The sequence below is a fragment of the Dipodomys ordii genome, unplaced genomic scaffold, assembly GCF_000151885.1.
Source record: "Dipodomys ordii isolate 6190 unplaced genomic scaffold, Dord_2.0 Scaffold85, whole genome shotgun sequence".
Taxonomy (NCBI): Eukaryota; Metazoa; Chordata; class Mammalia; order Rodentia; family Heteromyidae; genus Dipodomys; species Dipodomys ordii.
The window spans coordinates 2,494,786-2,508,000 of NW_012267301.1; the positions used below are offsets into that span (position 1 = coordinate 2,494,786).

Sequence of the window (13,215 nt, forward strand, 5' to 3'; positions counted from 1 at the left end):
CCACTTCTGGCTTTTTTCTTTTTGCTTATGTGGTGCTGAGGAATCAAACCCAGGGCCTCATGCATGCAAGGCAAGTGCTCTACCCCTGAGCCACCTTCCTAGCCCCAGGCCATGAGACTCTTATCTCTGATAAACCACCAGGAAAACCAGAAGTGGTCCTATGGCTCAAGAGGTAGAGCTAGTCTGGAGCTGAAGAGCTCAGAGACAGCACCCAGGCCCAGAGTTCAAGCCCCACAGAGAGAGAGAGAAAGAGAGAGAGAGAGATTTCATCTCAATCAATGGCGAGCATGGAGGCACACATCTGTCATCCCAGCTATATGGGGAAGTACAAATAAAAAGACAAAGGGCCAGGCCAGTCTCAGTATAAAGCAAAAACCTATCTCAAAAACTAAATGCTGCCGGGTGCCAGTGGCTCATGCCTGTAATCCTAGCTACTCAGGAGGCTGAGATCTGAGGATCACTGTAATCCTAGCTACTCAGGAGGCTGAGATCTGAGGATCACGGTTCAAAGCCAGCCCAGGAAGGAAAGTCCGTGAGACTCTTATCTCCAACAAACCACTCGAAAACTGGAAGTGGTGCTGTGGCTCAAGCCGTAGAGCGCTTGCCTTGAGCTGAAGAGCACAGGGACAGCTCCCAAGCCCAGAGTTCAAGCCTCATGATCAACAAAATAAATAAATAATAAATAAAGAAATAAATGCAAAGGGGGCTGATGGAGTGGCTCAAGTGGTAGAGCACCTGCCTAATAAGCCTAGTGGCCCTGAGTTCAATCCCCAATACCACAAAAGGGTGGATGGAGTCTTCTTGTCAGGCACTGGTGGCTCATACCTATAATCCTAACTAGTATCTAAGGATAGGGGTTCAAAGCCATCCCACGTAGGAAAGTCTGTGAGATCTTATCTCCAATTAACCACCAAAAGAAAGCCAGAAGTGGACCTGTGGCACTAGTTCAAGCCTTGAGTTCAAGCCTCAGGACCAGCACAAAATAAGAGAGAAAGAAAAGGCTTCATGTGACTTGACCCTGTCACCATGCCCCTTCTCTTCCTCCTAGCCATCCAACCCCAGGGCTTTCTGAGTCCCCAGAGACTGAGATCAGCTCTCCAAGGGGTAGGGGCAATGGCTACCTGGTTGGCGTGAAAGGCGCTGAGCCAGCGCTCGATGTGGGTGGCGTACCAGCCTGGGACCAGGCAGCGGTTCTGGAGGGCCCGCAGCTTGGAGGGCGTGTCGGGGCCGGCTGTGATCACCTCGTGGAAGGTGTACTTCAGAGCCACTGGGTCATCATGAGCCCGCTGGTGCTGCAGATGAGGGAGAAGGTGGCATGTCACATGGAGACAGCCGTCCATGTGCAGAGGTGTGGAGATCCTGAGCCTGCCCCAGCTTTGCCTCTCACTGCTGTTTGTCTTCAGGGAAGTCACTAAACCCAGGGTCTCAGTTTCCCATCTTTTTAAAATAAATGTTGGCCATTCACACAGTCTCTATGAATCCTGTGGCACCACAATGTCAGCATTGTTTTCTTGACAATGACTCACCTTTCTTTTTTCACATCCATTTATTTCAAAAGAAAAGTCAATGCCACCATCATGAAAGGATAAAGGGAATCAGTCATATACAGAAGGCAGCTACTGCTAAACACAGGAAAACAAAAGCCATGTTCTGAAATGCCAAGCAGAGAAAAATACCTGCTCTAAGTCTTGTCCCAAAGTTCATACACTCCTTGTTGAAACAGAACATGTCCTGTTAGAAGAGACATAGGTGCTATGCACACCAAGCAGCTCAATTCTCCTTTATGGAAATCGGAAGGATTGAGTCTGAATTACTGAAAAATAATGCTGAAGGCCACTGACACCAGGAGAATTTCCAGTCCAGAGCACAGGGACCTGCCCTCCTCCAATGTCAAAACAGCCCAGGCAATGTTCACAATAGCCTCTGGCTCTTCCTGGCCTCCCTGAGACAGAACATCACCCTTCTTTTTCTTCCAGCTTCTCCTGGACCCTCCTGGTATGAATGAGTCTTTCTCCTTATCTCCTTCCCTTCGCCCTTTGATTGTAGACTAGAAAAAGAGTAAGGGTTTAGATTTAGAAGACTAGGTTCAAAATGCTACCACATGAAACTTCACATCATATGTGAAGTAGATATACACACTCATCTCCCACCCCCTCCTCCCCCCGCCCCCCGCCTTTCCTGCCTTCTAGAAAACTGCCATGATGCTCCTGTGAGGTGTCAGAAGTGGAACATCGCCCTGAGTATAGAGCAGGAGGCCAGCTGGACCTGCGACAGCTTCCTCTATGTCGCCATCTCCCCATAAGAGCAGAGAGCAGTTCTCTGTTCAGTGCTAGGCACAGGTAGGGAAGAGAATTGACCTGCCTGCCTGCTGTATCCTCAGTTACCCCTGACTGCAGGCACAGGAAAGGTGCATATCAAGGTATGAGGCAAAGTTCCAGGGGACAAGAGGAACTATCCCCTCCCCAGGCTGCGGGAGCAGCTAGAGGGCGAGAAGTCTGAAGGACTAGGAGCAAAGATGATCTTCCCTGTACCTGCTGGCACTGCAGGGCACACAGTGAAGCCCAACAAGCATTCAGGTGAGGAGGCTCAAAAGTGGCCAGGCCAATGTCCAAAATACACAAGGAGCTCAAAAAGTAACCCCTCCCCAAACTAAGAAATCAATCAATAAATGGGCAAAGGAGCTAAAGAGAAATTTCCCAGAAGAAATAAAACTGGCAAATAAATACATGGTGAAATGCTCAATATCCCTGGCCATAAAGGAAATGCAACTCAAAACAACTCTGAGATTCCATCTCACCCCACATGTTGGCCTGGATTGGCCGACATTATGAACTTGAACACCAACAAATGCTGGCAGGGGTATGGGGGAAAGGAGCCCTCCTGTACTACTGGTAGAATGTACACTAGTACAACCAGTCCGCAAGGCACTTTCCAAGTGCCTCAAAAAAACTAAACAGATTTTTCCCTGTAACCCAGCCATACCACTCATGGGCATCTACCCAGAACACTCCAAGTCAGGATACGGTAAAGACACTCGCACATCCATGTCACTGATGCATTATTCACATAGCCATTATGGAGACACCTCAGATGCCCTTCAATGGCTGAATGGATCAAAAACGTGGTACTTATAGAATTTTACTCATCCATCAGAAAGAATAAGATTATGTCATTTGCAGGGAAACGGATGTACCTAGAACAAATCAAGCTAAGTGAGATAAGCCAAGCTCAGAGAGACAAATGTCATGTGCTCTCACTCATATACGGAAGCTAGGTCTAAAATGTACCTGGACATGATAACCTGTACAGGACTGTAGGCATTCACAGTCAGACTAAAGGAGGATAATCTTAGGGGAGTAACAGGAAGATGTAACTCCTCTGAACATTAAAATATTATTTAATGAAACAAATTCCAGGAAATGGATTTTTGTTGTTGTTGTTGGTGGTGGTGGTGGTGTTCATTTTGGCTTTGGGGTTTTTCTCTTTAGTGGGGCAAAGGTGGGTGCATAAATGGAGGGAGGAAGGGTGAACAAAATCAACTATGCAACTTATGGGCAGGGATGAGAGTGGGAAACTGGGGGAAAGTGAAGGAAGAGGTGACATTGTCTAAAACAATAAATGTACTTATTACTGGACTTATGAAATGGCAACCCCTCTGCATAACACCTTAATAACAACAATAAAATTATATATTTTTAAAGCAATAAATTATATATATATATATATATATATTTTTTTTTAAGTGGCCAAGCCTCCCTGGCCAAGACAATGACACTCCCCCAGGCAACCACAGGGTAAGGCCCAAGCATCCTCCAATACCAAGAATAGCCCTAGTTGATAAGGAATGTGGCTGTGGGCACTAGGGCCACTTCCAAAACCAAAACTTTGGTAGTACAGTACAGCCCTCTTGGGAGCCTAGCAGACAGAAGAGGAGTGCACCCTCAGCCTCCATACTGGGAGGCCCAATTAACTGTACTCAAAAGAAATGGAGTCAGGTCACAGAAATGAGAGTCTTGCTCTTACATAGCCAGGCAGGGCCTAGGCTTCATCCAGCCAGTTCTGCAGTCTGGCTGTTTGCAACACTATAGAATGGCAGGCCCTGTGTCCTGCCCTTTCCCAGGTTCCCACCCAACCATGTCCACTGGGAAACCCACAGCCAGCTGAGCCCAGATCAGCATTCACCAAGTCTAAGCTATATCAAGGTCTACCCCCTGGACAGGAGCCATCAAGAAGCCGGGACTGCGAAGTCATCGATTTCTGCCTGTCATCCTTGCCAGGCTGGGAACACCTCAGAGGCAGAACTTGTACTTACCCATCACCACACGCCTGATGCCTAACTCAGGGCTGCACAAAGCAGGTGCTTAGTCAATATTTGCTGAGTAAGGGTCAGTGGGAACCCCACTCTGACTCTGCACTCCAGCCTGCTTACCTGGTACCACGAGTAGGCCCGGTCCGCTGGATTGATGAGGATGGTGAGGATCTTGGCCTTGGGCAGTAGGGCTGCTGCCCGCCGTGGCGCGACTTCAGAATCAAAGTAATTGGCGCTTTTCTCAAAGTAGAAGTCGGAGGTGGTGTTGGAGGGGATAGGGAAGAACTCCATGTACCTGCAGAAAGCCAGACAGGGACATGGTGAGGGTTGCTGAGGGCAGACATTCCTCAGAAAGAAAGCAGGCCACACTGCCCCAGACAACCAGGACTCTCCCCTGGCAAGGAACGGCCACTAGATAGGCTCCTGTTCAAATCTGATCCTCTCAGTAGAGGCTATGGAGTCAGGAGGGTTGAAGACTCTGGGTGTGGTGTGAGTGGTGGGGCAGGTGTGGGAGCTGTGCCATTCTATCCTAAACCCTAGATGCTCCCACAGCTAACTGACTCTGCCCCTGGGAGCTAGCTGTGGCTCCGTGTGGCTCTCCCTGCAACCTGGGAAGGACCAGAGGAGAAGGGAGCGAGGCCTCTAAAGAGTGAGCTCTCTGCTGGGCACTGGTGGCTCAGGCCTGTAATCCTAGCTACTCAGGAGGTTGGGATCTGAGGATCGCAGTTCAAAGCCAGCCCAGGCAAGAAAGTCTATAAGGCTCTTATCTCCAATAAACCACAAAAAAAAAAAAACGGAGGTGGGGCTGTGGTTCAAGTGGTAGAGTGCTCACCTTGAGCTGAAGAGCTGAGGGACAGCACCCAGGCCCAGAGTTCAAGCTCCAAAAAAAAAAAAAAAAAAAGAGTGAGCTCTCTTTCCAGTCTGTATGTGTGGACCTGAAGACCAGAAGGATCACCTCCTGCCACCGTACACACTGTACCTGCACCCCTGGCCTGCTGTACATGAACACCTGTCACCATACCCACACCCCTGGCCTGCCCATGCGCATAGCCTTCTAGAGAACTGTCCCACCTCCCACCCTGGGAGATGACCACCTGAATAAATTTAACCAACAGCCCCAACTCTCCCAGGGTTCCTACCATGTAAGATAGATGTGCCAATTGTCAATTCATGGGAAACAAGACATCCTAATTAAGTGTGAAGAAACTCTACTCTTTTCTTATCAAAGGAATCCCAAGGACCCCTCTGACAAAATCACCCAGGGCTTCTTTGATTCCAGTGACCACCTAAGGCCCACCCACAAAACCAAAGAATCTTCCTATCTCATATTTCTGAATTCTCTTTGTAAAATCTAACTTGGGAAAGCAAAGAAAGCAGAAGCTTTGTTTCCTAAGCTTATACCAAAGCCATTTGGCAACAAAACCCAACTTCTTGATCTTACTGTATAAATATTCATAGGCCTTGCCGCAGGCATGTTAATGTATTGCCCTGTGGAAGATGTCACTAAGCAGAGGCCTCACACCATATTACTTTTCTAAATTCAAATATGCTGCCTTTTGATGAATACATCTGGCCATAGGGGGTTTTAGGTAAAAGAGGAGACATGTTAGACATACAGAAATATGACATATAGGTACATAGGTACATGGATAGACAGACACATGGGCAGACATACCAGGTGACAGATGGACAGAGAGATGATAGGCAGATGAAAGATAGAAATATCAACAGAAAAAGACAAAAGCCCACCGTCTCCACCCAGAATGTCCAATAACCTAGGAACAACAAATGAAGATAATATATATTCATACAAGACTTAAAAATTGAAAAATAAAACATCCCATACTGGCCCCCATACACTTAAGGTGACATCTGGGGAAAATTCTGGCGGGGAAGTTGTGACTCTACTCACTTCAGGAGAAGCCGTCCAATACCTTTGGAGGCCTCCCAAGAATACCTTCTCCCCACATCTGGCCAATTGCAGAGAGAAAAGTTAGAATACTTGGTCAAAATACTTGGACTTTCACCAGAAGATCGTGGGGTGTGGAGCGAATCCCTCCCCTCCTCTAGTACTCATACGCTTCCATGCAAGCAAGGAGAGGGCTGGATTCCAAGTTTAGCAATCTCTGCCCGAGGTCATGCAGCAGCTCAAAGTGCTTTCCTATCAATCATCCCATCTGTGACAAAGCTCTCCCACCAGGACTCCCTGTTTATAAACACTTCCGCTGTGTGTGAGCACGTGCCAGCTGTTCCCTGTTAGGCCCTGCAGGCCTCTCCAGATGGCTCCACGATGGCCTCCAGTCCTGCTATGAAGAGAAAGGCCCCTTACCAGTCAATGCCTTTGTGGTAGTTGTGACCATTAAAAAACTGGATCTCTTCAAAAGTCTCTGAGCTGGGGTAGTTGCTGCTTAGGTCTGGGTGCATGCCCAGGAACAGATAGAGGGCTGTGGTACCTGTAGAAAGGGAGGAAGCCAAGACCATGGCTGAGCCCACAATGGAATCTGGGTTCTGGGCCTACCTCCACAATACTCAATGGAGGTGCTAGAAAAGCAGCTTGCTTTCCCTAGGTCTTAGGTTTCCACATCCATAGAAGAACCAAATTGTACTAAATCCAAGATGGCAAGTAGGGCATGCATGTGGACACCCCAACTCCTACACCCCTTGAAGACATCACTAATCTATTACAGCACCTTTCATCACAAAACAAGGACTTGGCCTTGGAATCCTCTTACCACTGAACTCTGGCAGCCATGTGAGATGGACTAATGTCTCTTCTAAACCTTACAGCTAGATGTTTCCTGCAGCTCCTCTAGCCCTGGACGTTTGTTCAGTCTAGCACTTGGGCACAACCCAGGGAAAGGGAGCTCTGACCCTCAAGCTGTTAATGTGAGACATGTGTGCATTCATTCATTCATTCGTGTCAGAGTCTTGCTATGTTACCCTGGATGACCTCAAATTCACAATTCTCCTGCCTTAATCTCCTGAGTGCTGGGATTACAGGTATGTACCACAGTGCTTGGCCTATGTGAAACTCTTAAGAAGCCAAGACTTCCAGTTCTGATGGAGTTCTTAGAGGTGCCCTCCCCTTACTCATTCTCTCTCCCCTTCTTCCTCCTAAGGAGACCTTCCATAAGCTTCAGGGTCACATAAATCATGTTTCAAGTCCTGGAACCAATCTGGTTGATCATTTTCTTTTCTTTTCTTTTTTGTCAGTTGTGGACCTTAAACTCTCGGCCTAGGCGCTGTCCCTCAGCTCTTCAGCTCAAGGCTAGAGCTCTACCGCTTGAGTCACAGCACCACTTCTGGCCTTTTCTGTTCATGTGGTGCTGCGGACTTGAACCCAGGGCCTCGTGCATATGAGGCAAGCACTGTACCACTGAGCCAGTTTCCCAGCTTTGGTTGATCATTTTCTAACCAAGTATACTACAGCAAGTTACCTAACTTCCTGAACATTGGCTTCCTTCTTTCCTTCCTTCCTTTCTTTCTTTTTGGCAGTCATGGGGCCTGAACTCTGGGCCTGGGCGCTGTCCCTCAGCTGTTCAGCTCCAGGCTAGCACTCTACCACTTGAGCCACGGTGCCACTTCTGGCTTTATTCTGCTTATGTGGTGCTGAGGAATCGAACCAAGGGTCTCATGCATGCAAGGCAAGCGCTCTACCACTGAGCCACTTTCCCAGCCCCTTTCTTCCTTTTTGTTTTTTCCTTTTTGGTACTGTGAAACTATGTAGCACAGGCTGGCCTCAAACTCTCCATCCCCTGCCTGCACCTCCTGAGTGCTGGGATTGCCAACATGTACCACTACACCCAGTTGGAGTTTCTTGTCTATAAAATGGAAGCATCCATTTAGGCCTTACAGAAACATGTGCGTGGTAAATGCTCCTCAATCACATCAATGCTTCCTGCCCTGCACCTCCGGCAGACATGACTAACTGATCATTCCTCTTTGCCTGACACTATGCACACTTGCAGAGCAGCTGATCAGGCCTCCTTTCTGCCTAGGCTCAGAGACTCCCAGGAGGACCGAAGGAGCACTACTAAGGCAATGGTTCACCCTCCATTCCCTTCCAATCTCCATGGTGATGGGCAATTCATGTTTGCTCTAAGTTACTCCCACTTTTGGGAAAAGAAAGGCAGGTAGTCCCCAGAGTTTGGTGGCTTAAGACAGCAAGGGTATAGAGAGACCTACCTGTTTTCTGGGGCCCGATGATGAGGAGCTTAGGGAAGCGGTCACATGTCTTCTCCTTGGACCATATGTCTTTGTGGCGTTTGTCTTCACAGGGGTCCTAAAACACCATGGACAGGAAGTAAGGGAGGCCCGGAAACCCACAATGAGACAGACCCCCACACACTGCATCTGTGGCCTGACAGAGATGTATGGCCCCAACCATGGGCAAAATGCCTACATACACCGTCATCACATCCTTACCTCTAGACACTGAGCTATGACAAGCAAGGACAATTTCTGGTTGGTGTCATGTCCCCCACAGAGCCTGGCTAAATGCCCAGCTGGTCTAGTAATGCTTGAACCAGGGGTCAGTGAGCTTTTGCTCCAGAGTTCAGTAAGCCTTTTGGGAAATGTTTAGTAAACACTGGAGGTTTTGGATGCTATCTCACCTCCACTCTGCCACTGTGACATGATAGAGGCGCACCAACAGTATTCATGAAATTGAGCAGGAGTGGGGCTGGTGCCAAGAAAACCTTCTTTAGAGAAACTGGCCAAGAATAGATTTAGTCAGGACTTGTGGTTTATGGACCTCTGGTCTGAACTGCGAATGTGCTACAAGTCTAGCTCCTGCTTCTAACTTTTAACAGCCAGGAGGTGCAGACTTTCCCAAGGACAGCTCCAAACCATCCCCTCAGTCTTTTTTCCAATGGCTCCAAACTGAAGGGGCATGAGAGGCTTGAGGAGAGTCTCCCTAGGCGGAGCAGTCACCTGCTACACTTCAGCTATATGACATTACCTTTTTTTGGAGGGAAGAGGGGAGGGGGGGGAGTTGGTTGTGGGGCCTGAACTCTGGGCCTGGGAGCTGTCCCTCAGCTCTTCAGCTCAAGGCTAGCATTCTTCCATTTGAGCCACAGGGCCACTTCTGGTCTTTTGGTCTTTTCTGCTCATGTGGTACTGAGGAATCAAACCAAGGGCCTCATGCATGCAAGGCAAGCACTGTACCACTGAGCCACCTTTCCAGCCCCTCACCAGCAGTTCTTAAAGGCTGTCTTTTCCAAAGCTGTGTATGAGTTCATGATGCACCGAGAAGGGAGGTGTGTACCTATGTGTAGATGTGAACATATTTGCACAGGAACCAGTGTATGCCCACCGGTGAGCAAACAGCCACCTGAGCTGCTACTCGAGAAGGTATGGAATGGAAAGGCCAAGCCTCAACCCATGCTGAAGCAAGGCATAAGGCCACCCTGACCCACCTGCCAAAGCGGGTCCTTCTCCTCAGAAAAGATCTGGAAGTACTTCTGAGCCAGCTGCACCGGGGGCAGAGTCTGAAGCCGCAAGTTGGTCCAGGAGTTCAGGAAGCGCACCAGGTGCTTGAAGGTGTACAGGCCCAGGCGGTCATTCCCATAGTTGGACAAGTGTGTCATGAAGATGCTGATCTGCTCCAGAAGCACAGGAGTGAAGCAGCAGCCAGTCAGCACTGAGCTGCCACCACTCTCACCACCATCACCCCAGCCCTGCTGCAGTCTGCCCAAGACCAGTGCAAGGCGCACTGGGCCATCAGCAACCTCAGTGTGTGACCTTGAGCCAGCAAAGCCAGGACAAACCCAAGTGTGACTGTCCCCCCAAACCTAAAGTGAAAGGGTGAGCTGTTTAGGAGCTATTGTTTTATGAATTTGGAGGGGGTAATATATGTGGGACATGAAGAGAACAGAGTCCATTTTGAGCCACAGTACTGCTTCTGGTTTCTGAGTGGTTAACTGGAGAAAAGAGTCTCATGGGGACTTTTCTGCCTGGGCTGGCTTGGAACCATGATCCTCAGATGTCAGCCTCAAGTAACAAGTGAAGGTGTGTGTGTGTGTGTGTGTGTGTGTGTGTGTGTGTGTCTTAGTGCACACAAATGTGCATATACAGGAACACGTGTGCACATATGAACAAAGACCAGAAAGAGAATATGCAGAGAAATGCTACTAGTTTTGTAAGAAAGTTTATGAGCATAAAATACAAAAGAGAAAGTTCTGAGGTCTTCCCCCAGCTCAAGCAGCAGAGAAAGGGCAGTGCTGGAACTGGAAAGGAGCTCTCTCAATTTCCAGGCTCTCCTTCTGGCCTCTTGCCATTCCCCATCCCAAGAAATCCCTGCATCTGCAGAGAGGCTCTGAGCAGACCCCACCCCCCAGCAGCAGGCTACACAGGACTCACAGGATTGAGGAGCACAGTAAGAAAGAGCTCGCCCCCATTGATGATCTTGTCCAGTTCACTGGAGCCACCAGGGTACTCATTGTAGAAGATGGTGTGTGTAAAGAGGCCGCAGGTCTGCCGAGGGAGGACCTAGGACAAGGCAGGAGAGGGGCTGTGATATATCCAGGCATGGATGGTGCTAGGAGGACTCTTTCCCAGGGGAAGGGCCACATTTCCTCAGAAACACAGCCTTTCCCCCTGTGACACCATACCTGGTGAACACAGACCCTTGTCATTTCATACTTTGCTGATGTCCTCTGCACAAACAGAGCAGGCTCAAGAGCAGCAGAATAACTTTCTGAAGCCTAGACCATTTGCAGTGAAGATTCTGTAACATGCCTCTGTCGGTCATAATCTGCAAGCAATATCTGCACATCGCCTGGTCATGTGCATATCATGCACTATCTGTTCTCCCTTCTGGAAACCAGGCTGTAAGAGAGCCGAAATGGGCCTGTCTTGTCACCAATTAGTGCTCAACATTTAATGTAAGTCCCTAGTATTGAGAAAGTGCATGGATGAATGGATGGACGGACATAGACATATATATGAACTTTTTATTCCTACAGACGCCCACTTGCACTGATGAAAATACATCCTTCTAATGTCTCAGGCCAGAAACCTTAAGAGTCACTCTTGACTTCTGTCTCCCTCCTAGACCTTACTTCCACCTGGGCAGACCCAGGGCTCCAGCTTCTAACAAGCCCAATTAAGAATCACGTCCCCCTCCCGCACTGGGACCCATCTCTCCTCTGGAGGAGGAAGGCAATGGCCTCCTAAATGATTTGCTTGCTTCCACTTTTGTACCCTACACTCTAAACTCCATGAAACAGGCAGGATGAAGACATCTTTTTTAAAATGTAAGTCAGACCATGCCCCATTTGAAACCCTCCCATGTTTGCGCAGTAGCTGAAGCCCATCAACGGCCACCCTTCCATAGCCCTGCGCCTCTGGCCTATCACTGCCCTGACATCCATCGTCTCCTCTCACTTCTTCCATAGCCCTGCGCCTTCTGGCCTATCACTGCCCTGACATCCATCGTCTCCTCTCACTTCTTCCTCTCCAGACACACTGATCTGCTAGCTGGTCCTCTAACGTACCCAGCACAAGCCTGCCTCAGGGCCTATGCACGTGCTGCTTTCTCTGTCTTCAATGTTCCTCCACCAGTAGTAGCATGGCTTACCCCAGGAAGACTTTCCCTAACCCTTACTCATAGCCCCTCCCCTACCTCTCTTCTCTGCTTGCCTCTCCCTAGGCACCTTCATCATCTGATTAGTATATACATTACACCTCCATAAGCACGTTGTCTCTTGCCACTAGAATTCCAGCCAGGTTGACAAAGCCAGAAACTTGTCTGCTTTGTGCATACTTCTATGTCCCCAATCCCTAGAAAAGGATTTACACGTTGTAAAAGCTCAAGAGAAGTTTTTAAGTGAGGAAATGGGTCTAAAAGGTCCATCTCTCATCCTCATCAGAACCCCTTTGAAGACTGCTCACTCCTAGATCCTCTGTCACAAAATCTAAGGAGTTCATAGAAGTGGGCGAACTGACAGTGCACCTTCTGCAGGATGGATCTCAGAGGGCCAAAGTGGTACCTATGACAGCTCAGCACAGCCCTGCTTCCCAGGATGGCACCTGCACATGCCTGCTACCCACCACCCCCTCCTCCTGCTGCCGGGGCCACTTGCCATAATGCCATTGTGGATGAAGCCACGGCGGTAGCGGGCTGGCTTCAGGTGGGGGTACTCCTCTGTGCTGGTCACGCGGATGCTCCACACCTGCTTCCAGGCCTCATACAGCTGCACATGCACAGGGTACACACCCGAATGGTGGGGCGCCACTGCGTACCCCATGTCTGTGGGAATGCCATGCTCCTAGGGAGAAGATGAGCAGAACAAGATGAAGACAGGGGTCTTTCTCCTGTAGGCCTTATCCTCCCTTTGTAGTATGTGAAAGAAAAATCCAAGGCAAATATAGCCAGCCAGTTGGTCTGAGCCCATATGATGAGACCAGGGCCCAGAAAGAAAAGGGAAGTGTCTAGGATGTCAGACTGAGTGATGGGTAGCACTGGGTCTCCCTCTCCCAATTCTCCATGAAGGACACACATCTTCCAGTTCAGAAGACTCACATACCCCAGAGAGCAGGATAGGAGGTGGGGAAGAGGGGAGCCTTCCTGCTCCTCTTGCCCTTAATTGTCCAGGAAGCAAGCCCAAGCTGGTCTACCAAGTATCCATCTTTTCTCACCAAGTTTTCCAGATCTTCCATTCAAGTTGATGGGAGCTTAATCCCAGGAGAGACACAGGCTGGGGTTTAAGTACTACTGTGACCTTCTTGAATCTCAGTTTCTTGTTTATGAAGTTTGACTATTGGGCTGGGAAGGTGACTCAGTGATAGAGCGCTTGCCTTGCATACATGAGGCCCTGGGTTTGATTCCTCAGCACCACATAAGCAAAAAGAAAAAAGCCAGAAGTGGCACTGTGGCTCAAGTGGTAGAGTGCTAGCCTTGAGCT

The 13,215-nt window shown here is 49.0% G+C and overlaps 1 protein-coding gene across 2 annotated transcripts in view; it reads right to left on the reverse strand.

Moving 5' to 3' along the window:
* Ndst1 (N-deacetylase/N-sulfotransferase (heparan glucosaminyl) 1) overlaps window positions 1-13,215 on the reverse strand; it is a 45,441-nt gene that overhangs the window by 4,802 nt on the left and 27,424 nt on the right. For both annotated transcript variants that reach the window (XM_013025556.1, XM_013025557.1), the window contains 7 exons: window positions 12,394-12,579; window positions 10,670-10,798; window positions 9,727-9,909; window positions 8,495-8,591; window positions 6,639-6,762; window positions 4,430-4,604; window positions 1,122-1,292 (listed from right to left, as the gene is read on the reverse strand). In XM_013025556.1, coding sequence (XP_012881010.1) covers window positions 1,122-1,292; window positions 4,430-4,604; window positions 6,639-6,762; window positions 8,495-8,591; window positions 9,727-9,909; window positions 10,670-10,798; window positions 12,394-12,579 — 1,065 coding nt within the window. The remainder of the gene's footprint in view (window positions 1-1,121; window positions 1,293-4,429; window positions 4,605-6,638; window positions 6,763-8,494; window positions 8,592-9,726; window positions 9,910-10,669; window positions 10,799-12,393; window positions 12,580-13,215) is intronic.